Source organism: Lepisosteus platostomus, chromosome 11, assembly GCF_059453375.1.
Source record: "Lepisosteus platostomus isolate fLepPlt1 chromosome 11, fLepPlt1.hap1, whole genome shotgun sequence".
Classification (NCBI taxonomy): Eukaryota; Metazoa; Chordata; class Actinopteri; order Semionotiformes; family Lepisosteidae; genus Lepisosteus; species Lepisosteus platostomus.
The window spans coordinates 8,715,040-8,739,251 of NC_142621.1; the positions used below are offsets into that span (position 1 = coordinate 8,715,040).

General features: G+C 37.5%; 1 protein-coding gene across 1 annotated transcript in view; it reads left to right on the plus strand.

The window, feature by feature from the left end:
* atf6 (activating transcription factor 6) overlaps positions 1-24,212 on the plus strand; it is a 52,784-nt gene that overhangs the window by 16,682 nt on the left and 11,890 nt on the right. Inside the window, exons 8-15 of the mRNA XM_088598288.1 lie at positions 679-864; positions 1,467-1,558; positions 4,036-4,176; positions 7,546-7,659; positions 9,251-9,350; positions 14,572-14,639; positions 16,135-16,246; positions 23,983-24,067. Coding sequence (XP_088454414.1) covers positions 679-864; positions 1,467-1,558; positions 4,036-4,176; positions 7,546-7,659; positions 9,251-9,350; positions 14,572-14,639; positions 16,135-16,246; positions 23,983-24,067 — 898 coding nt within the window. The remainder of the gene's footprint in view (positions 1-678; positions 865-1,466; positions 1,559-4,035; positions 4,177-7,545; positions 7,660-9,250; positions 9,351-14,571; positions 14,640-16,134; positions 16,247-23,982; positions 24,068-24,212) is intronic.

Genomic DNA, 24,212 nt, shown 5'->3' on the forward strand with positions numbered 1-24,212 from the left:
TTCACCTCTTCTTTCAGGCTCTGTACAGCAGCGGAGAAATTAAAGACAAGCTGCCTTCAATATGCCTGCCTGTTCCAGTTATTTCTGGAGAAATGTTGTTTTTATTTTTTAAATGTTTCACAGCTCCCTTTAAATTGATGGGAAATTCATGTTCATTGTGGCTGAACGAACGTTTATTTTAAATGATTGGTTTTTCCTTCACTCGTTGTGTTTTTATGTAACAATCATATTGAATACAGCCTTGCAGCTCAAAGTATGTGAAGCAAAACTGTCTTTGAAAGACATAGGTTTGCATTGATTAATTTTAAGTATGTTTCTTGAGCTGCGTTAATGGCTGCCTGTTTGTTTTTGAAAGCACTGGGTGAAGGTTGTTGTCCTTGAATCTCAAATTTGCCAAAAGTGTTCAAACCCCTTCAGTCCATGAACAGGGTTAATCAAAATGCGGTGGACAACTTTGACAGTTTATTACAAATTCATTACATGGGTTACTGTGACAAAAAAAGGTTTCAAACAAAAGCATAAATATCAAAGTTCCTAACAGTTACCTTATTATCCTGCGCCATCTTTGGAGGAATAAACTAAACTTTCGTTAAATAATTGGCATTTATACTTGTCGACAACATTTTGACTGACCCTGTATTTTGAAGAAATGTATATTCTCCCCCTCCCCCCCCCCAGACAAGTGTGATGAGGAGGCAACAGAGGATGGTTAAAAACCGGGAGTCGGCCTCCTTGTCTCGGAAGAAGAAGAAGGAGTATTTGCTGACCCTGGAGGCCAGGCTGAAAATGGCGCTGTCCGAGAACGAAAACCTCAAGAACGAGAACGGCTCCCTGAAGAAGCAGCTCGAAGGGCTTCTGACCGAGGTAAGAGCGAAACATTCGCCACAGACCGGCCAATACCGCGCGGGGGCTTTCGACGCAGAAGGCTTGACTTTGGGTCAGCGGCGGTTGCAACTTGGCAATTAATCACTGTTTCAGCTGTGACCTGAAAAACAAAAAGTTTCAGTAGCTCTCAGTGTTGTTTTTTTTTTTTTAAATTGTTCGACAATTGTTTTTAATCGCGTAACCGCCCAGTGTAGAGCTGGCGATTGTTTTTAGACCTGCCTGTCCTGCAGTGACTCCTGTGCACACTCAGGAGAGAAGGAGCCATTTGTCGCTGGGAACATGCCGTGAACTCCACAGTGTCTGACTGGAGAGGTGCATTGGAGATGTCATGCATCTGTCCTTGACATCACTACAAACGTGCCGGTACCCAGCAAGCCACAGAATTTGTTTGTCCAAGAGCCTTGGCGGACTAATCCCAACCCTAACCTGAGGGCACTCTGACACTTGTGTGTTGCATTAACGGCCGTCATGGTTGCAGATGGCTTAGGCCGGGCACAGACTTAAATAATGTCTGATAATAAACTGATTTACTCCATGCAAGCATCTTGGACTGATGGGTCTAATTGGGGTTTTCTTTGTAGAACAAGATTCTTAAAGTGACAGCACCTAAAAGACGAGCGGTGTGTGTCATGGTGGTCTTGGCGTTTGTTATGCTGAATAGTGGTCCAATAAGGTAAGTATTTACGTTATTATTTTACTATTTTAAAATCATCTGTGTTCAATAAGCAATCTGGCTAAACTTTCCCCCAGCGAAAGAGGAGTAAAATCCAGTTGAAACCTGAAGGATGACAATTTGTAAATCATGCCTTTCAAGTCTATTTAATTAGAAGGGATTACTGAGTGCCTAATGTACCCCAATTAATATGACAGTGTAGGGATATATTCTATTAAAACCCGAGTTGACTTTGACTGTTGAGAAATGTTGGTATTGGTTATTTTAAGGGAGGTTAGACAAAGGAATTATAGGTCAAGAATGCATTTGCTATTCATTATAGAAATGTAATAGTTGTAGGTCAGTTAAATAGCTAACCTTGTTCTGTTGTAGAGTTTTCAATAGAAAGCATACCAAGATTAAGGAGCTTGTATGGAAAGATTTAAAATAGTTGCTCCTTCAGAAGAGAGCCCATTACTAGAAAATAACTTCAGAATGTGCTCTGCTTCACCTCAGTCAGTTAGTGTTACTTCAGATCATTTACTTGGGCACAGTTTGGGGAAATAGGCATTATTCTAAAGACAGTTTTTGATGGAGCATTGCCATAGTTGCCAGTAATGAGTGGTAATTGTGATTTACGCTAGAATTTTTGGTCATAAAAGATATACCTTTTTTTACATCTTCAGTTTGAATTGAAATGAATGCAGGATGCTAAAAACAAAAGGTGACAGTTAAATATAGCCCTGTTCTAATTAAGTGTTTGCAAATGTCCCTTGCTTTAGCAGCTGTAGCATTATTTCCAGACGAACTGTATAGACTACCTTTCCTTTTTTGCTTTTGGCAAAAAATGATCGCTTACAATAAAACCTAAAAAAAAGTTTTAATGAAGTTTTGGAAAGATGGAGGAGAGCAGTGTGACTGGGAATTTCCATGCTCTCAGTTTTAGAGGAATAAGGAATGTGCAGTCTACTGTTAAGTGCAAAGACATTTTGTTTTTGTTTTTTAGATAAAAGTTTACTTAAGAAAATGTCATTTTTAACACCGTAATCCATATGGGTATTACTTGATGAAAATAGCTAGCATATATGTAAGAATGTCTTGATTTATAAATTAATTTTTGTAAGAGGAAAACTTATCTTCAGGCCAAATCTGTGGTTTTAAAAAGATTAACTTAATGCTATGCTAACAGAATTAGAAAATGTGAAAGATTGAGTATAAACATTTTGGTTTTTGAAATTATGATCCATGTTATGTTTAATATGCCTCAGTTACAGTTTGGGATAAAATTAATCTTGTCTAATTATCTTTACTTTCATACCAGAGGTTTTTATGATGCTGCAGACCAGTGCTAATGTATTTCAGAATAAACACTTCAGGCACTTGTGTGCTGATTTCATTTGTTTATGGTTTTCTGTTTCTCTTTCTGTTTCCTAGCCATGTCTAATTTTCCCTTTCCATCTTGATTATTTTTTTTAATTACTGTATACAATGATGTTAGCTTAAACGTAGTACTTTTTTAATTAATTCATAGACCTTTATATGGGGTCTCATTAATAATTTTCCTAGGTTTTACGGCGGTTGGGTTGAAAAACATCGTGTAGCTATATACATCTATTAATTTAAAGTGAAAAGGCTATAAATTTAAAGTAGAAGAGCATGAAGTGTAATTTTTGGTTTTGCCGTAGATCATTTTTCGAAATTAGCAAGATCAGCAATACATAATTTCTGACCTCACTAATAATGCTAGTTATAACAGTATAATTTGTGTCACTCATTTGTTTTCTGTTTTAAACCAATAAAGATTTCAAACTCGCTGTCCTTCTGCAGTTAGGTTCATAGTTTCCCACACACGGAAGCCTATTAGTTATTTAACAACATGTAAATACTGATCTCCTCTTCACATATTGCAGATCCCTTTAATAAATTTAAACTCATATTAAAAAAAACACTGGATAATTTCTAGATCTTAGCTTTTATTAGTATCAAATAATTTCTGATGGTGTTACCCCAACATTTCCCCCCCAACCCAATGTTGAAAGATTTAAGAATACAGTTTTTGAGCCAATGTTGATCATTTCTCTTAATTTGATTTATTTTATGTAAGAAATACATTTTTAATACACTCTTCATAAAACCATACTGCAATACCAGACAATACTTCAGTGCTGATAAAGTATTCAAATTTAACTATAGATGCAGTTTTACGCCTGATTACTGTAAACCATATTAAAAATGTTATGATTGGCTTAGTAAATTTCATTTCAAATGAAATCTAAAAGGTTTGCATATTTCAATTAACCAAAGAGATGATTCACTTGTGGCTATCAATACAAAACATTACACAGAGGTTCAATAGTTAAATCTTTACATAGTCATTTATAATTAAACCGGGATTCCATTGGCCAATGTTGTGTTGTTTAAAATTTTGTTGCTGGTTATTTTTTTTTATTGTCCTTATGAATTTCTGCTTTATTTAACTTTAGAATTTCTCCCCACAGTTTATTTGATCAAGACTCCAAATCTAAGATTCCCACCGGTGCTGTACACAACAGCAGACATCTGCTTGAGTTCTCCCCAGAAAATGAGAACACCAGAATTGCGGAAACTCCTGAAATTGTCATTCCTCAAACATATGACAGGTAATTATACACCACTGGTCGAAGCAGAAGTCTGTGAAAGTATATGGAAAGTCAGGGGTTATTATTTTTTAGCGCTTGGAAAAAAATTGCTAAGAGCTGTTTTTTCAGCAATTCGTTATGATTGGATGGTGTTCATCAGATCAAACAGCTATATGAAATTATAAAACTTTTGTAACATTTTTCTACAGAGCATTTTCACCAAAATGTTGAAATCTCTAAGAGATCTTCATTTTGTAACCTCTTGCTTTTTCATGATCTTTTGGGTTTACATAATGAACATGTACATAGTTTTAAGCACTATTAGGTCATTAACACAAGCCTTTGGAATACCAGTAAAGGTATTTGTTTGAAGCACGAACTGTATTCATTCTTTCAGTTCAGACATTACCGATTCTGGTCTGGAATGTTATCGATCAGATTCTCGAAACAATTCTGCCAGAATTAACCCGGCGTCACACTACACGACTTTTCCCATTCCCAGGGTTTTCGGTTGTAGCCTTCATGTCCATAATTGTAAGAAAATCACAGCGAGTTGTATCACTCATCTTTCAGCAATTTCCCCCGTGTCCTGTTGGGCTCCTGTGGGCTTGCTGTGTTATCGCTGAGTGTCACACTGGCCTTCTAATTGTCTCTAACTCTGAAGCTTTGGGCGCTTTGGGACTTGCGCTGTGAAAAACTGCGAATGGCCTGACAATGCACATTACAGAGGAGAGTGTACCAGACCTCATCCCTTCTGTGTGCCAAGACCAGATATGAGAACAGCTTGGAAATTCGGGGGTGATGGGTGAGGGGAAAGAAATATAATAAGAGATCAATCTACTTAGCATTACTTCAAAAAGTTAATGAAAATGAGCAGAGTGCTTTTACATTTGTTTTGATTAGCAATGATCTTAAGAATGGCAATAATAGTTAAAATCCTGATAGAAAAAGACCTTAATAAAGCTGTCTTTATTAAGGAAAGTGTTAAACACGGTTTAAAAAAAAAATGGTTTAAGTTTGTTTCCCATCTAAAATTAATCCTGTGTTAAACTTCAAGATGCCGTGTGTTTACGAAGCGGATTTCCTTTGCAATTTGTGTCTTTATTTGGTCAACCACTAAATATACTGACTGTAATATAAACTTAATCACTTATCCTCAACCATGGAAAAACAACATTATGAATGATGATTATGTAATAAAGGGAAGGGAAGTACTAGTATTAATAGTCACTGAACTGGGTGAGAAGTTATGTAACCATATCCTAGTTTTTTTTATTGCTTAAGCTAAGTTTCACAATGCTTCTGACTCTCTGTGCTGGCATTTCCCATTAAACATGACTGTTAGTGAAGGCTGTTGCCAGGAAAGGAAGAATTACACGCGAAAGCTGATCAAATGGTCTTAGCTTATATGCAGGCAAATTATCATAGTTTGAAGTCCAGAAACCACTGTGCCCAATCTGTGCAGATTGGCTTCACCACTGATGGCAGGATGCTTAGCAACAGGCTGGAGCAGTGGTTTGTGATGTCTACGGTGGTGTGCAGATTAGATAGCAAAACATACTGTTACAAAGTAATTCTAGCCTGAGAATGAAGGCCATAAGATTATGAAGACAAAAGAGTGCTTGGGTGCTTTTTGCAGCTTTACTTCTGTGTCTTGAACAATCTAAAATATGTCTGAATTGTCTACTATTACCATTAAAATTCTGACCAGGAGCAAAACTCTTTAAAACACTCTGCACAATGGAAATTGACGTGAGACGGTGACATCCATCCACTAAGACAGATTTGTTTGTTATTGGTTCTACATTTTCTCTTGTTTCACTTCTGTTTTTCCTCACTGCTTCAAGGAATGTGAGAGGTGGTAGCAGTGGTGGTGGTGAGGGGGAGTGCAGGTGGTATCTTCCAAGCTTTAGGGGGAAACAAAGAGTCACGATGGGGCTCTGCACTCCCACCTAGAAGGCAGTGAGTTTGAGAGCCTGCAGGGGACGCTGCGGTTATAACTCTGAGCTTTCCCCAGTTTCACAAATAGATACAGCACTGCCCTAAGTAACCTTCCAATCGACTAGTATCACATCCAGGGATGAACAGCATGCTCTCAGTCTGCTTAATGTTTCAGATAATATAACACCAGCATAAGCCACACGGATTGAGTACAGACTTACCTTTATCTAAGGTATCTAAGCAAAAGCTTATTTTCACATCACTACACTAATCCCTGAATCCTGTCAAGTATTTAACGGTATAAAACTTCAGCTTTACTCCATATTTCCAGTCAGCAATATCCTACAGTACCATCCACTCTCTTAGTCATTAATGAAATGCACCTTGTAGCAGTTATATTGAAACATTGTAGCCAGGTCCTTTTGCCTGGGTAATAAATTGCTGAAAAGAGACAATGTTTCAAAACACACCTGAAGAAGGCACCACAGCCGAAACGTTGTCTTTCTTTTCTTTCCAGCATGGAATAAACCCTTACTTGTTCCTTTACAGCCTATGCATGCTGTTGCTTATCTGCTTGAACTTCTTCATAAAGATGGCTGTTTTCAGCTTAATTCTTCTTTTCTGTACAAATAAAAAAACATTTGCTTTCTATTTACTTTTGCTTGTGCTTTGCATTTTATTTGGTAGTTTATAAAGAATTAAGTTTACGTCCCCCTCTAAATTCAATTATTTAGACCTATGCTCCATAAAGTTTGGCTTTTTAATATAGGATTGGATGTTATCTAGTAGATCATGTGCCTGCATGCTCTTTATACAAGTCAGTGTCACTCCTGTTAATAATGGTGTAATTTACAGTGTTTTTAATGGCTCTTTACCTTTGGTATGAGAAAACACCTCTGGCATTAAATGATAAGAGCATTAGATTTGCTGAAATTCTGTGCTGATGTGCTTTCTGGCAGCTGGGAATTACCATATGTTTGATTGCCTCCAGATTGAAATTTGCCTATCTAAATAAACGAAGCTTGGCTAAATATATCGCTTCAAATATATGTGACATCCAACTCCTCAGCATTGGCTAACAGAACAAAGCTTCATCCCAACAGATGTTCATAGACCCACAATTATATGTACAGTTTGGAAAAATTGTCTCATAAAAGGGGAAATATATAAGTGTGAACACATTCAAAAATGTGTTTCTTCCTCACAGACTAAAGCTACTTTTGCTGTGCATTGATCCAAAAAAAAAAAGTTTAGCATTCCGAATTCATCTATAGCAGTTCAGATCTGGCATTGTTAAAGTTTACAAATGCCCATTTTTAGATTTAATGCGAAACAAACCAGAAGAACTGCAAATAAAAAGCTCTCAATAAGAAATACAAAAGCCAAGAATGATGATGCAGAGTTGGATTCCTGGTTAACTGCGTGGCGTCTTTTTTTTTTCCCCTGAAGGTCTGAAAGTGCTCCCTTGGAGAAGAAGGCTCTCATGGTGGTGAAGAAGGAGCCCCTTTTGTTTGTCCCTCCTCTTCCTTGTCAGCCCCCCATCAACAGAACCAAGTCTATCAAGTCAGTGCTGAGCCTATCGATGTCTTTCTAATGACACATAACATCACTCTATTAGCCCTGTACAATTTCTTGCATTAGGAATTTGTCTTTTCGCATACCCCAGCTTGCTCTCCATGAGACACAGACAGGGAGAGAAGCTTGGTGTCAAAGTGCAGGGTCAGCTGTTGTACAGCGCCCCTGGAGCAGTTGGGGTTAAGGGCCTTGCTCAGGGGCCCAACAGAGTAGGATTCCTCTGCCAGCTGGGGGATTTGAACCAGTAACCTTCCAGCCACAGGCGCAGATCCTTAGCCACAGAGCCACCGCTCTGCTCCGCTTTCCTTTCCTACTCAATTTGTCTGGATCCTCTTTTGTTGTCCTTACCCTAAGCTCATCAGGTGGTTTGCAGTACAGAGGGGGTTCGACATTCTCGAGGCTCCGGTGCAGAGAACTGTGGTGAATGGGCGAATTCTCATATAACTGATTCTACCCTTATACCATTGGGTTATTGTAGTACATTGTGTAGTATGTATGATTAAAAGACTTAAGTAATCCTCCCTTATATGATAATTTGCATACTAAAGTATTGGCTCTAAGTTAATGAAAATAACCTTGATCAACTAAAAGGAACAACAGTAATCACAAACGTCTCGCAATCAGTTAAAATAAACAACATGAATTCCTCCTCTGTGTCCAACGGATGCCTGCCCTTTCTCTCGCTACCTCCATGATTAGTACGCACTTCAGTGTAGTGGAAAGGGCTATATAAATGGCTGTGAGCCTACAAAGTAATCTCCAGATTGTCATTCCCCACACCTCCGACACAGAACCTGGAGTGTTCGTTACAGTACAGAAATAAGACCACGTTGCGATGCAGGTGTTGGGTAGTGGGTACTTGAGCAGGGGACAGGGAGAGGCTCTCAAACTGGCTAGATTTGTGATCACAGTCTGTGGCGTGACTAATTTGAAAGTTGTGCTTCACCACCTTTTGACTCGGGCTCATGCCACCCTGCTCCCATGCAAGACCCCATAGTCAAGATCGAATCGCAAATTTGTGCATGTTAAATTCGTAGATGTAGAGACCCTACTGTCCTGTACTTTAAAGTTCTATACTTTATCGTCCTCATTAATGACAGAATTTTAGTTTTGTCAAAATTAAGTGGCATTACTACATATATTATTTTTGAATCTGTGATTGAATGCAAAGTTGGAAGCTTCTAAATATTTCTTTTTGTGATTGTTTCTGCCATAATGTTTTCTGCACATGTTGGTAAAGAGCTCCTTGATTTTAAAGAATTAGTCACACTGATCTTGTTTTAATCCTCAAACCATTATTTCCACCTCTATGCATAGCTCCAGGGGCTTGAAAGTTTCATACAGTCCTGGCTGTTTGACAACAAAAGCAAATCCCACGTAAAGAGAGAAGCTTTCTGTCAATAAGCTAGAAAGGGTTTCTGAGTGGAACAACTGACGGACAAATACACAAATGCCTTCTCTTTTCTAATTGGTGGGCTTAAATCGTTATTTTTTAACCAAATTCAATCCAGATTCTCCTAATGTTTTTACTTATGTTAGCTGTATACGAGCTATAGTATTGCTTACATCTCTCCTGCAGGCTGGCTCACGAACTGCGTGGCTGGGTTCATCGTCATGAGGTGGAACGGACAAAATCCCGAAGAATGACAAACCACCAGCACAAAACAAAAACAATGACGGTATGATGTGTGGTCTTGTACAGCGTCTAGATTAAGCACTGTCCATATTCATAACTTTGCAGCTTGTTTTTCAAATAAGGAACATGGGCGTTGCCACAAGCTGTTGTTTTGAACTAAGTTGCAACTACTGTGTGCAGTTATATGTGCCTGACCTTTAATAAAAATAATTAAAATGCAAGTTTAAAAAGGGTTTAGTTTACAGAATAGGCCCTCATAATTAAGTGATTGGTACCTAGTGATTTCTTTTTTCATTTTTTACATATTGTTACGGAGTTCTCATGGAAAAAACCTTCTTGAAAGTATTTTGTGAGCTGAAAAATGTTGTTTGTATTTCAGAAACAGTAGTTTAGAATTTTATTTTTTTTGACTGGCAGTTTAGAATAGAGCTTTGTGTGCTCATATGCATGTTTTTGTGAAGTGCAATGTAATCCTACAAATTGGAGATTATTATTTTTTTAATTAGGAGCCCACTATAGGCTGCTTTTTTTTCCATTTCTATAGCCAGTGTTTGTTTAACTGGTGTTGCCATTGTTGACAATGACACTATTCAGGTTAAACTGAAATCTGTTGCCTAAGAATCTTTTGCTAGAACAAGTTTGGTAGTTATGCAGCACTGATTTTGGTATCCAGCATATTTCAGGAGAAGAATGTGGTTGACTTTGCAGTTTGAAATTGCTTTTTGCTTGTGTCAACAGCGGTTTAATGAAACCAAATGTCATGCAGAAGGTTTCCTGCAAGTCACAAAATAAGTTTTCTTATTCACAGGCCTTTTTACTTTGATATCCTGTTCAAACCTTTAAACAAGATTAAACAGTCTTGATGGTAACTAAGGTAGTTGAACATTATTTGGATCCTGATAAGCATGAGAACCACAAACTAAGAACAGAAACTTCATAAAAAAGGCTAAGCTGGGAGAAAGGAGAAAGGAGAAAGCTACCCAGCCATGTTGTTGAAGCCAATACCATGGTTTCCTACAAGAAACATGATATCATGAAACCCAAGAAACTCGCTGACAAGCAGGCCAGATGGACAAAATGGCCTCCTCTCGTTTGTAGTCATTCTTAAGTTCTCCATCAAACTAAATATCCCGGTGAAGCCTTATTTTGTATGTAGGAACCATGTTTAGACACAATGAACCATTGTGTCTTTCTTCTAAAGAATTGCCCAGGTACAAGTGAAATCAAGGTGATAATGAATTTCAAGGAATTCTCTGAAAATAACAGAAACAAGAACCAACAAGGAACAAACTGGGAATGATGGATTTATTGAAAGAGCTCCTTTATTTTATTCAGTTAGGATGTTGGTCTGTACAGTCTTTCCTGTCATTAAACTTTTCCGGACATTTCTGAATTCATGCTGACGTTTTAAAAAAGAGTAATGTAATAATAAGAGTAATGTCAAGTAATATGGACTTGCGTGCATTTTGCTGAAAAAGGTCTCAACTACAATAGGTATTCCATTTGTTACGAACACAGTAGGTAAAATAATAGCTACAACATGCTTTCCACTGCACTGTACGCTAGTTTGAATATTTTTCAGTGAAATAATGCTTCTACTGAACCTGAAGGCAAAAGCTTTCTACAACCAGATGTATAAAACAAGCATACCCTTTTTCAGAATTCAAATCATTCACGGGCAGTTCTGCAAGTTCCTTTATGGCTCTAGGCAGCTTTGTGGTGACAACAAGAGGAAAATGGCTGGTTTCGTAGAATACAACCCTTGTTTTCATTAAAGCATTTGATCACTGAACTTAAAAGGATGCAAAGGATATCTTGTTTTTAAAGCATGTGATTGGTTGTATTGTAGCTGCTTTCAATCTGAGTTAGTCTGAGATGTGGTCCATTTATTGTAGAAAATTAAAACATGTTTTTTAGCAGTTCACTCTGATTAAGCTAACTTTGTTTTTTATATTGAAATTGTGTTCACTAAGAATACTATGTGAGTATTCTTGCTCAAACATTTAGTGAGTAATTCTTGCACAAAGTCTTGCTTTTTACTGCCTTTTGTGAAATGTTTTTAATATCTGTTTTGTAATTAGTATGTTACTAATGTGAAAGTGGTTTAAATGAGTCATGGTATTTTTAATCTTAGGGGAAGTTAAATGGTTTAAATATTCAATTTTGCAGTCAGTTTTATGACCACATTTAGCAGATGTTCAGTGAACAGAGATAAACCACCATCAGTATAAAAGACTCCTGGTACAAATAGTTTTGGTATACAGTCGCTAGTTTGTATTTTTGAGATGTACAAGTTTAATTTGGTACTACATATTCAGAAAATGTGATTGCAAATCCCATTGCAACTTATTTTTTCCCTCAAAACAGCTTGTAGTCATTATCTTAATAGGTAGGTTAAACAGGTTAACTAGACACGTTTATGACTGTAGTATTTTAAATCCCGCTGAGCACAATTCTCAGTAATTCATGTGGGCTACATATACAATTATAAAAATTAGACATTTTAGAATAATGATTTTTTTTTAGAACTTTTATATTATAATGAATTAGTTTCTTTCATGTCCTGACATTATGTTTTCTAATCTCACTGAGTAGTTACTGTATATGAGTGTTGTGGTGTGAAGGTTTAAAAAATGTATTTAAGGCATCATTAATGACTGCCTTTTTAGTACAATTTGGAGCACTACTATGCAACATTTGAAATATCTAATATGAAGACAGATTACAGGCAGGATAAGCTATTTGAAATTAATCTGTTCAGTACGTAACTAAATTCTACAAAAATAGATCGAGGTGAAGGTTGAAGGGTAGACTTTTTGTTCTACTGAATTTAGATGTTTTATGTGTAGCTGGAAACAGTCCATCGAACATCTGTCCATTTTCTTACCATTTTATCCAGGGGGAGCCAGGGCATATCCCGTCAAGCAGGGGGTGCAAAGCAGGGTACACCCGGGATGGGACACCAGTCCATCGCAGGACACACACAGACACAAACACAAACTCGCAACCAAGGCCAATTTGTCCCAGAAACCAGTGAACCTACCAGTATGTTTTTGGCCTGCAGGAGGAAACCCACACAAACACAGGGAGAACATACAGTCTCCACACAGATAGCATCCCAAGAGTTTAACCCAAAGCTCTAGCGCTGTGAGGCAACAAAGCTAACCATCATGCCACTCCACAGTAAATACGATTCCGTTAAAAAGCACCAGCTGTCCTATTATGTTTTATACTTAATGTATCTGAACTATGCCTGATATGTTGTGAAGCTGCAGCAGTTGATTTGCAATGGGTTTGTCACTTAAGCTTGCTCCTGTGTTCTGAAAAGGAACGTGTTTCTCCTCCACTTGGACCAGAGCCAGTTTATTTAGATAGAAGCATTGCGTGTCAGACCGTTATCGAAACGGAAAGCCCCAAAGACCTTGATGTTTTAACTTTATCTGTTTGAGTGTTGGGCTGACTGCTTTGGTCTGATTGCTTTCATAATACAATTGTTGTGAGAAGACAAACTCTTCGTGAAGCATGGAACAGGTGGTCGAAAACTATTTGTCATGATCACTTTTCTTCTGGCCTCTAAGGGAAACAGGGCTTCCTTCACTGATCCTCTTTAATCTGCCTCCTTGCTTTCGCTCAGCTTTTAGAATGGTTTCCAGTTACTATTGGAAACCACAGAATTTAACCCCCGCAGTCCTCATCCCGTGACTCTTAGGAGTCCTTTGTTTCTGGAAAATATGGTGTACAAATACAAAAGCTCTTTCCTTGTGGGAGCCAGGCTGGTATTAGTTTCAAAACAGTTAGGATATACTCTGGCCCGAAAGAACTGTTGTTTGCATTTGCAGTTGTTAGTTATAAATCAACTCCTTGTAAATTATTGGTTACCTTTAAGTTGCAATTAAGTGCCTTACTGGTGGCCTGGTGGTATTTTTCTGGTCATAGTACTGTATTATAATTGTACACCATCCTTGAGCCTCTAATGTTGCATATTTTAACCTAAGAAACATTATCAAGTCATCAGCAGAACAACCTACATTGTAGCGTGCAGAGAAATGGCAAGGTCTTAGCTTACTAAACAACCCAGTTCCTGGAAAGCAGCCTAAGAAATGTTTGTCCAGCTGTTCCCTATTCATAAACTGACAGCACGATTGTCTCTTACATTTGCTGTCACCCTAAAGACATGCCCCTCTCAGTAATCATTTATAATTTTTGCTTTTTACCATATAACTTGGAAACATAAGATTTTTTTTTAAAGCAAAACTATTTCAGTAGTTCATCGCGATGAATGTTTCTTTGGGTATAAACTTCTCGCTGTCGGAGTACTGCATAGTCTGGTGAGAGTGTGGCACAGTGAGGGCAGGAAGGAAGTGAGACAAACTTCACAGCTTGGAGAGAAAACTTGGAGGGTGATTAGCATTTCGCTTAGCTACAATATTTTCACTGGATATTTGATCTAACAATCCCAGTGTTATTACAGATAAATGGGAGACAAATGCCGACATATCCCAGTTGATGTGATTACATTAAATTAAATTAAGATACAGTATGTTAGGATTGAAGGTGGAAAAATGTGGTCATGTGGACAAGGCAATGGAGACTCTCATTTAAAAGGCGCAAAAGTGTTGGTCACTTTGGTGGTGGTGGTTGGGCAAAGGATGTTGGGAAAGAAAGCTTGTAGTGTCGTATTTATTCTTAAGCGATCCGGTCGTTGTCAGATGGGGTATGGTCTTTCTCCTGAACTTTCATTTTGAATTCCGTCTAATTCCGGGTCACGTCAGTGATCATTAAACTTTTTTTATACGCTCTTATAAAAGCCTTTAAAGGACACAATGCACGTTCCATCATTGCTTGCAAAGCTCTGTGGGCTACTGAAATGCGTAGTGGTGGAGAAGTCTGAGTGATCATGTTGGTCATACAGCTCTGCTCTGTCCTGATATCCTGTATTCATGCGGCAAAATGGAAGTTGGCAAAAGAACAAACAAGTAGTTCAAAATACTCCAATCAGAATTCAGTTCCAGCCATGACGTTTATCAAAGTAATGTTTGATGACTGGTCCCAGGTTCATTTGCATGGTGCCCTGATACTCAAGTTAATCTCCCACCAGTCCCTTGAGTACAAGCAAAAAGACCTGTGGAAAGATATTATGTAACAGGGGAAAGAAAAACATAGGATAGAGCTTAGTGAGAGGACCCTGATCTATTTTCATTAGAGTGAAGACATCGTTGCCGTTCACTGGATTTGTTTTCAATTTTGTGTTTTTTCTTTTCTAGAAAGCCCAGGAGAAAAAGGCTGAAGTTGCACAGATTGTTACAGTCCAGTACACCGACACATTGGATAAGTAAGCCTTTTTTTCTGGTAGGCCTGGTATATGTCCCCAGTCTTACATGTTGGTAGTGAACTGTTTTAAAAAATATATTTAAATTCATTTTAATCATTTTAATCACTTGAGGTTGGCCATCTGTAAAATATGTCCATGTATGAATATGTGTATACTTACCAAGTTACAGTAAATACTATAAAGTACAGCTTGCTCAATCCTGTCTTGACATCTCAAGATAAATCAAACAGTTCTGTGATGTTGTATGGTAATTGATAAAATTACTCTATTTAACATTACTTCTGTTAAACATTTCTAATATGAAATAGAGCAGAGACATAATAAAAACAAGCCTTTGCGTTTGGTTGCTTATGTAGTAGATATCCATACTTTGCAGTTTTACTTCTCTGTGTGCTCTGGTAGGGTAAGTGGCTTGACTGCAGACTATCTTTGTGGTTACAGTTTTTCCCTTAATTTTTGTAAATGCTCTACAGATATGTGTGTAAAATGGGATGTGAATCCTGCAAGGGTTATTTTCACTTCATATTGTTCAGTTGTTTTGTCTGCAATTTTCCATTACACTGCACAATTCATATAATTGTTAGGACGAGGTTTAATGCTATTTCATAGTTTCTGCTTTATTTTTAACCTTCCACATTTCCGAGTGTTTTTTGTGAACATTGTCCAGGCAGCTTCCCACTTTATATCATTTTTATGACCATACAGCAACGGTCTGGCCACATTTCTGTTTCTTCAGCAGGAAGGCTTGCCACAAGTTCTGTACTATAATTTTGCCAAAAGCCCACAATAGTGCCCTTTGCAAGTGGTTCGTGGAATGGTCAAGGCAGCGTATCACTCATGTTTGCAGTGTAGCAGCTGTGAACATTCTGACATAGTCTGCCTTTGGTACTGTGATAGAGCGCATTCAGGGCAAGAATGCCAGCTGTCTTATAAGAACATAAGGAGGAATAAAAGTCTTCCTCTCATTTTTAGCCTGTCTTGCTTGTCTATTGCTCGTAAGTTAGTGATCTTTTTTGAAGAACGCCTCAGAGTCAGCTTCAACCACATGACTCCTACAGCATGATTTGCAAAACCTTGCATGTAAAGATGTCTCTCTATTTTGTGTCTTGAAAAGACCTCAACGTAATTTTCACTCGTGTCCCTAGGTCCTTGTGTTGCGGCATTTTTTTAAAGATGTCTGCTTTTGTTGACTTTGTCCATCACCTTTCTGGATTTTAAATACTGTATTTTTTTTACCTTGTATGTTTTAAAGATCACATCCCCATGGAAATCAAATGGATAAAAAGACTGAGTTCCCCTAGTCTGATAGTGGAATTCCTTTCAGACCAGGAATTATTCTGTATTAACTGATTTCCTTTATTAAAGTCACATATTTTTGCACAGTTAATATTTCACATTTCATTGATTTGCAAATTGCCTACATAGAATAAAGTCATCAGTTAAATAATTTCATAATGATGATGATACAGTACAGCTTCTTTACTCATCCCCTCAGGAACTCAGGGAGCGAGTTACAGGTGTACTATGCTCCTCACCGGAGCTACAATGATTTCTTCGAAGAGATTCACCGCAGGGGAGATACTTTCTATGTGGTGTCATTTCGAAGGGTAAGTATGCATGTTTCTTAAATCCCAATTTGAGGCTTTATTTTACAGTGCAGCAAAATCATCTGAAAAGGGTATAATAACGAAACAGATTATACTTTAAGTGTCTACATATTATATATAATGTTCTATAAGGGCCTGAAAACCCATGTTTAGACTGTAGTTTTTATCTACCTGTATGTACAGCTATGCAGTATTATTGTTTTTGTGAATGCTGTTTATGTTCACTGCATCCTGTGGTATTATTTAAAACCTCCATAAAAAGTTAATTAGAGAACACAGGCTTTTAGATCCACTTCTTGCATTTCTGAGTGTCTTCCTTAGTCGTGTCATGTCTGCCGTGTGAGACTGCAAGTACCATTCGAAAGACTTTTTCACCAAATGTCCTATAATAATGAAATAAAATTTTCCACAGAGGTTTCTAAGACTTTTTGTTTTTTTATGGTTTTCACATAATCCCACTGGGCCTGTATATTTTTTACCTTCTATGTCTGAAGTTATATCTCACGTAAATTTAAAAAATTAAAAATAACCCAAAAGTTAGCCTGACGCTGCACATAAAAAGCGTTGGCTGTTGACAGGTGTCTTACTTAATCTGTGAGAATGGGCTGGACTGCTAGTACAGCATTAGCCAATAGTGTGTCACTACATTGGTATTCTGTTAAAAACTACTTGTACTTGGCAAACCTAAGTACTTTTTCACAAGTCTCCTAATGACAAGAATACAGTACGGTCATGGGCAGCAGTGAGTAGTCAAAGGCCCCATATTAAAACAAAACTTCTAACTTCTTAACACTTCTAAACAAAAAGATCATAATGGTTTATGGTCACTTTTTAACAAATAAACTTATTTAGTTGTCAGTTCAAGGGTTGTAAACTAAAAGGCTACAATGATATGGTCATATAAACATGTGCAAATGGAATTTCTCCAATACTTTGTATATTTTTCAGAATAAAGTAAGCAATCAAAACAACTCAAATTATTCCTTTTCTGTGTTCAGCACACAGCTGGTCTTTATAATTTATTCTCTTAGTTTTAAAATTGAGTCCTATAAGAAATTTACAGTTCAGCTTAGCCTTTCAGGACCGAAATATTTTGTTGGCTTTTGCATATTTTATTGTAACCCCCAGTAAGCTTTTAAACGGTGCTTAAACATAGCTGATTTTAACCAGAATTGCAGCAAATCATTTTATTGAACTGCTGAGATCACACCAGTGTAGAAGATGTGTTCTGAAGTTCAGTTTCTTAATTAAATAGGAAAGCTAAAGTGAGAAAGCAGATGTTCTTAAAAAGAAAAAATAATGCATGGTTGCTGTAAAACATAACAACTGCAATTTGAAACTCGGCAAACACCATAGTATTTTAAGAATTTTGCTATTTGTTCCACTGATCCAACGCCAGACTCTTAAAAGCAATGTACCCTTACTCCATCATTGATTTATTAGTGTAAATTATAGGCCCCTGTAGACAGAAGGGTGTAGCTTCTATAATGAAATGAGTTATTATATATCATTGGTAATATTAGAATTGCATTGCAACACTAACCAGCATTTTTTCCCAAAGTCATTTTTGTACTGATATTCCAATAACACATTTTGTCGGACTGTAGCACGGTTACAGTAGTCTCAAAGTGCTTTTTATTTGTGACATCCTCATAGTCTTTCACAATTTGACGTGCTTTCTTTAATTAAAAAGGCTGTTATTAACTGTAAGGCTTTTGCTGCCATAACTGTATATACATTGAAAGGTATAATTTTCACTTTTGCGTAAGGAGTGACTTTTCAGAGTTATTTGAAAGAAGTTTAACAGGAGCTGTCATCCCCACTTACAGTATACGAAATATTCAGTGTCTCAGATATCAGGGACTCTAGCTGTAAGTCTATACAAATGTGTAGCTGTATGATTTCTGTTTGATAGATTCCACAGTGAGAGCTTAAAGGGGAACTGCAGTCACCATTTCTCGGACAGTTTAATAAATCTCGGTAACAAAACAAAGCAACACTATTGCAAAATTGCACTGATTCCGAATTCAGCACCGCATGGTCACCATGCTGTCGCAAGCCACTGGTCTTGCCCCGGGCGAGAGCGCGGATTTGCACGGATTGTGACTTAAACCGCCCTTCCTGCTCCGTAATGCATCATGTAATGCGATGTACAAGCAAATGATTCCGGGTCGTGCCGGCAGACATTTCACCGCAGAAATGTTCCAGCGTGATCTGCATGCAGAGTTAACAAGCAAGCAGTATTGTCGGCAAAACTATCTCAAAGTCAAGAGCAATATTTGTATTGAATTAAAAGAGATGTATTCATAAGCCTGCTTCTTTACAAAGTAATATGGCTGATTAACGTCACCAGAAGTTTTGTTGCCTCCTTCTGAATAGCACATAATGACGGCAATAATGTGCTGTGCATACCTCTAAATGTTGTATATTTTGTGATGTAAATTGGAGGTTTTACCACGTTACTGTGTACATTTTACATGGGTTGCAGTATTAAGAGTAGTAGTAGTAGTAGTAGAGAGTAGTAACTCCAGCAGTGGTGTCAGTAATGCTCAGTGAGGAATAGCAGTGATCAATGCTGCATATACCCATTTTAAAACATCAAATCTTGATCTCCATATGTATTGTCTTCCAAGCAATTTTATAACAGGAAAGAGAGTCATTTATCCTTGAAATTTCTATCGACAGACACCTATGGAAAGCAGAAACTATGCCAGGATTTCAAATTTCACCATTTCCTCTCATTGCTGGCGAATGCTGTTTAATCTTTTCGTCAAATGAGAAAGAAAGTCTCCACTGACCCTATCAGTTCTTATTCTGTGATGTGTGACATTTCTGCCATTTCAAGATATAGAGTATCCTGACAGAAATAAAGCTTTCATTAACATGCATTTTTTTTTTCTAACTCTTAACTCCACCTCCATGCTGGACAGCAAGAAGACTAGGTTTCAGTGTCTTTCAAACCTACTGAATACTTATCAATGAACGAATGGGTCATATTTCTTTGATAAGGACTAAGAATCTTTTTAAACTAATCTAAGACCATTGTTAGTGGTTTCTTTTTCTCACTTCTCCACCTGAAATGTTCGTTTGTTCTTCTATATTGGGGGCAGATCAGAAAAGGTCAGGATCGCTTATTGCTTTTGCTGCTGGCCAGAGGATCAAATATCCTCTTGTGCTACTCTTCCAAGGGTGTTTCCTCACAACACACTGCAGTGGTGTGATTAAATCCCTCATGGATGACTTTTCAACGTTTCTGGGCCCAAGAATGACTTCACACCCGAATTCTTGAAACATTTCACGGTCTCCTACACCATCTAGTATTTCAAGGCCTTATGAGAATAAACTTTTTTGAGTTCATTTCCAAGTTGTAGTATGTCAGACGGGAGACTGTAGTGTTGTGGTCCAGACATTTTAAAGTGTAAAAGTGTGTTCTGTAGCAGGAAAGTTGTTGACCTTTTATTTCAAAGGGTCTTGCTCTTGTGTTATTTCTTTCGCAACGTATTTCCTGGAATGTCTTATTTGACTTTAATAGGATCCAACGCAGGAACTGGTGTGTTTGGATTTTTCACTGGTTGGATTCTTAAGATAATACATTTTCTTGAGAATTGAAGTCAACCCTAGGAAGTTTGAGTGAGTTATTCAGTTTGAAATACATTGTTATTTAAAGTTTACATTGTTAGTTTCTTAGTCAGACAGATGTTCTGGATCTGGTTTTGCTGGTCAGCTTTTAAAGTTCAGTAGTCTGGTCTTTTAACCCTGTTTATTTGGAAGATATTTCAGGACATCTTTCAGTACAGTATCCAATTTATCAACCACAGATGATATTAAGATATTGTTGATATTACTGGAATACATACTGTGATGATTTATCCCATGACTTGTTTTTTTCTTCATTTTGATTTTTGTGCATTAATGGTGTAGCACGTTAGAGATGAAAAAGATGCTTGCTGAATTGATTAACGTCACATGCATTCTTAAATTGATTGATCCGTGTATTCAGATCTAATTAAATATAAATTAGCAGTTACAAATGTGAAAGAACACACTGTTATGTTGCAATATGTGTTGATTTTAATCAATGCTACAATTTTGATTTTTAAGAAAATCAGGATTAGAAATACTCTCAAATAAGTATTTTGCAAGCAAGCATCTTTGTATCAAGTTTACAATCACTTGTGGTTTTAATTTCCTTTTATTCTAGTCCTCATTGGCCTTTGAGGGCTTCATGTTGCCTACACATTGTTTTAATTTTAACAGTTATTTGGTTCTGTTGTTGATAGTAAATGTTGATAGTAAGGAGACCTGCATTGTCATGTTTGCAAATCAAAGCTCTCGCATGTTTAAGAGGAGCAAGGAATACTGTACTTTCTAGTTTACATTTATCATTTTAGGTTATTTCTTGGGATCTCTCTAAATGTCTGAGTTTAAGTACTTGTGAAACTTGTTTGAGTTTTCTCATCATGAGGCATACCTTCCATTCTGTGATTGAGAGACAACTGACTAGAGCTGTGAATGGTATCATCTGACATTTTATTGAGGGGCTAGGAGGGGTAATGGCAGCTGCACAGTCTGGGACAGCAAAGGTAGAAAGTTTTATTTTAGAGTTCCAATGGCTGATGGAATGAGCAGAGCAAGAATCAGATTTCATTGTTTTCCTGTCATCTGGCAGAATTTGCTATGGAAACAACAGACTCCCGATGTAGAAGGAATCCATTGCTATAGAGCTGGATCTTATGGTTTTCAAGGTGATTCTGGTCAGGAATACAACTTTACCTTCAGCCTATGCAAATATAGGAATGGCTTCTCCAAAAGTTGGAAATTTCTAGATGAAGTGAGCCAAGCGTCTGGCTGAATGTAACTCTTTCAAAACCAGTTCCTAGGTGGGTAATAATCTTTTAATATAAGAATAATTGATAAAATACTGAGATACAGTACAGGCGTTTGTAAATTTTTGAATGCTGTTGTTTCCTATCTATCTAAAAAATACTGTAAGGATAGCCTATGAAGCATGATGAGAACTTCACTCTGCTAATACCAAGGAATCTCAGACCCATGGAACTGCAGCTGATGGGCATCTATCTTAAAGTTACTGTGAGAAAGAGGACTGGCAACCTTGTGTGTGAATTTGTCTTTTTGTGTGTTACTTCGGAGTGTAGTGTTCAGGACCATTTTACCGTATAGCTCAGACCACATATTTAAAAGTTGTTTTTTTATTAGCAGTGTCATTATCTTGAAGATTTGCTTTTGGCTATATGTAAGGTTTATGGTGTTTTCAGCTTCAAAACAATGTGTTCACAATTTGTTCGACATCACTGTCAAGAAAGGTGGTGGAAGTATGTTGTCATGGGGCTGCTTCTGACAGTATAGACAGAGCAATGCACAGGCAAATTCTAGAGGAAAAAACACTTCAGTCTGCTACTTCACCTTTCCGCAGGGCAATGACCCAAAACACAAGGCATCGTGCTTATTGGATTAAAAATATTCTCTGTAAAAAAAAAAAAGTGCGTACAGAATTTGTCATTCAACGAATTGGGACAACATTGGACGAGTTTAATACTTTTACAAGACAATGTAGCTATATCTTGCTGTTTATTTGTCTGTTAATTATGTACTTTGTGGTAGTTGGAAAGCTCATGAAGTGATTAGAATAACACAATGGAATGAGAGTTTAATGATGACGCATTACACGGTTCTTATGTCCTGAGGATAATGGATTGAGAAAGTAGATTGTGAAAATGCAAGGCCCAAGTCATCATACACTGAGAACAAAACAACAGAAATAGGCTAAAAATGGAGGTACAGTATGTTTTTGTACAAAGCTTGGTTTTCCATGAAATCCATTTTGTTGTAGTAGGTCAGTTCTAAAACTTATCCTGTGTCCTGTTGTTATTTCTAAGCCTTTTGAATCTACTCAAGTCCTTGACATCCCAACTTTTGGATCATAGAAAACAATAAAAAACTCCCTGAGATCACGGATGCAGCTGTGCAACAATGGGTGTCTGTCAGTCAAAGACTCGTGTTTAAAAAAAGAAATAAATGAGTCTTGAGTTTCTATTTTTCCATTCTATTTTTCTTTGTCCAGTAGAGTTCCATTTTTAACACTGATTGCTTACTGGAGTTATCCTGTGGGACCCCGTTAGCCTGCAATAAATTTATAGTCTGGACAGATTCCAGATCTCCGCTACATTCAAGAACATACTGCAATAGATGTTTTTGTCCAACGGCTGAAGTTTTTTTTACCTTGGTATGGGTAATAAAATCAGCATTAGTCCTTTGAGTATTAAAGAAGATCTGAACCAACAGTTTCTTTAAACAGGATGTCTGTTTTACTTTTTACAGGAAGAATAAGAGAACACAGCCTTCAGCTGGGACAGAAAAACAGTGAATTACTTAATTGAAGAGATTGAATGTTTTGTAAAGCTAACATGTTGTGGACAAATATATTGTCAATTTATTTTTTTATGTTGATAATGATACATTATCTTCCTTTTAGTATCAGGACTTCAATGTAAGAAATAGACTCCAACCTGTTTGGTTTTTTCAAGCTTGAATCTGGCTGTTTTCCATGTCAGTTTGCACTACTGTATTTACAGAGAGTTAAGGATGTGACCTGCTCAGTGCTCAATCGCAGCTGTGAGCAGTAGGTTAAGCTGTAGCCTCTGGGGTGAGAGATTAACACAGCTGGTTGCTGACTGTAAACTGAGAGAAGCGACTGGTTCAGAGGCTTTTTTTTATCTTTTACTTAAGCAAAATAAATTACAACAAAGACTACTTTCACATACTTCAGAACTGCAGAAAAAAATATGCTAGGGTCTTGGAGAAACTTGAATGTGCACATCCACCCCCCAGATATTGGGTGTTATTCATAGATGGCAGTAAGCTGACCAGGTCCTGAATGAAATTAATTGGAATGCGGGAGAAAAAAAAAGATTAAAGGGAAACGCGGTAGTGCTGTTTTTGCAGCGGTTTTTGAAATTTTGTCCTGTTTGCAATTTTTCCATATTGCCACATCTCGGTCATCCCTGTACACATACATGTTAATGGAAGGTTCCCTTTTAAGTTACATTTGTATTTTTAAACATGCTTATCAGGTTCTTAAAAAAGGGGGGGGCTTGTGCTTGCTGGGATAGATCCCAAGTCCCCCACGACTCTGTATTGCAGAAATCAGTTAGTTTAGAAGGTGGATGAAGGAGCTGTTCACTATCTGAACACATTGGCTTTTTCATATGATACAAAGACCACAGTGCCTAGGTGATTTTATTTTAGTTCAGTTTCTTCCCTACCCAAAGTAGATTTCATGTGCTAACCCAGAGAACCCATCCCTCTCGGGTCTGTGTGTCTTCTCACATCCTCGCCAGGCAGACTGAGACAATGATGTCAGCTTTCCAAGTCCCTGTTTGACTTGGCAAAGAACCCCCCTCTCGAGACATGGAAGGAATAGCAAAGTATCTCACAGATGTAGTAATTACTTGGTTTAATTTACTGTCCCTCTTATTCTTACCACGTTATCAAATGTGGGGGGGAGGGGGGACTGTTTGACAGGTTTTGAAAATTGACAGCCTTGGATCCGAAAATAGGTCACACGAAATGTAATTTCACATTTGGCCTTGAAATGCTGTGATTCCACGCGTAATTGCAGTGCTGTAGCTAGTTTACTGGAAATACTTCTAATACTGCAAATAATGCTGCTTCTTGTTAAAATGATTCATAGCTTTGCATTCTAACATTTGTTTCAGGATCACCTTCTTCTGCCTGCTACAAATCACATTAAGGGGAACAGGCCCAAGATGTCTGTGGTATTACCTGCTATTAACACAAATGGTAAGTATATTATGCATATATGCAATGTCATCGTTTCAGATATTTCATTTACCCCTCCTTTTCCCCGTCTTTGACAAACTACCTTACTTGCTTCAGAAAACGGGGCATTTACCACATTTTCTAAGCAAGGGAGCCAGTCACGAAA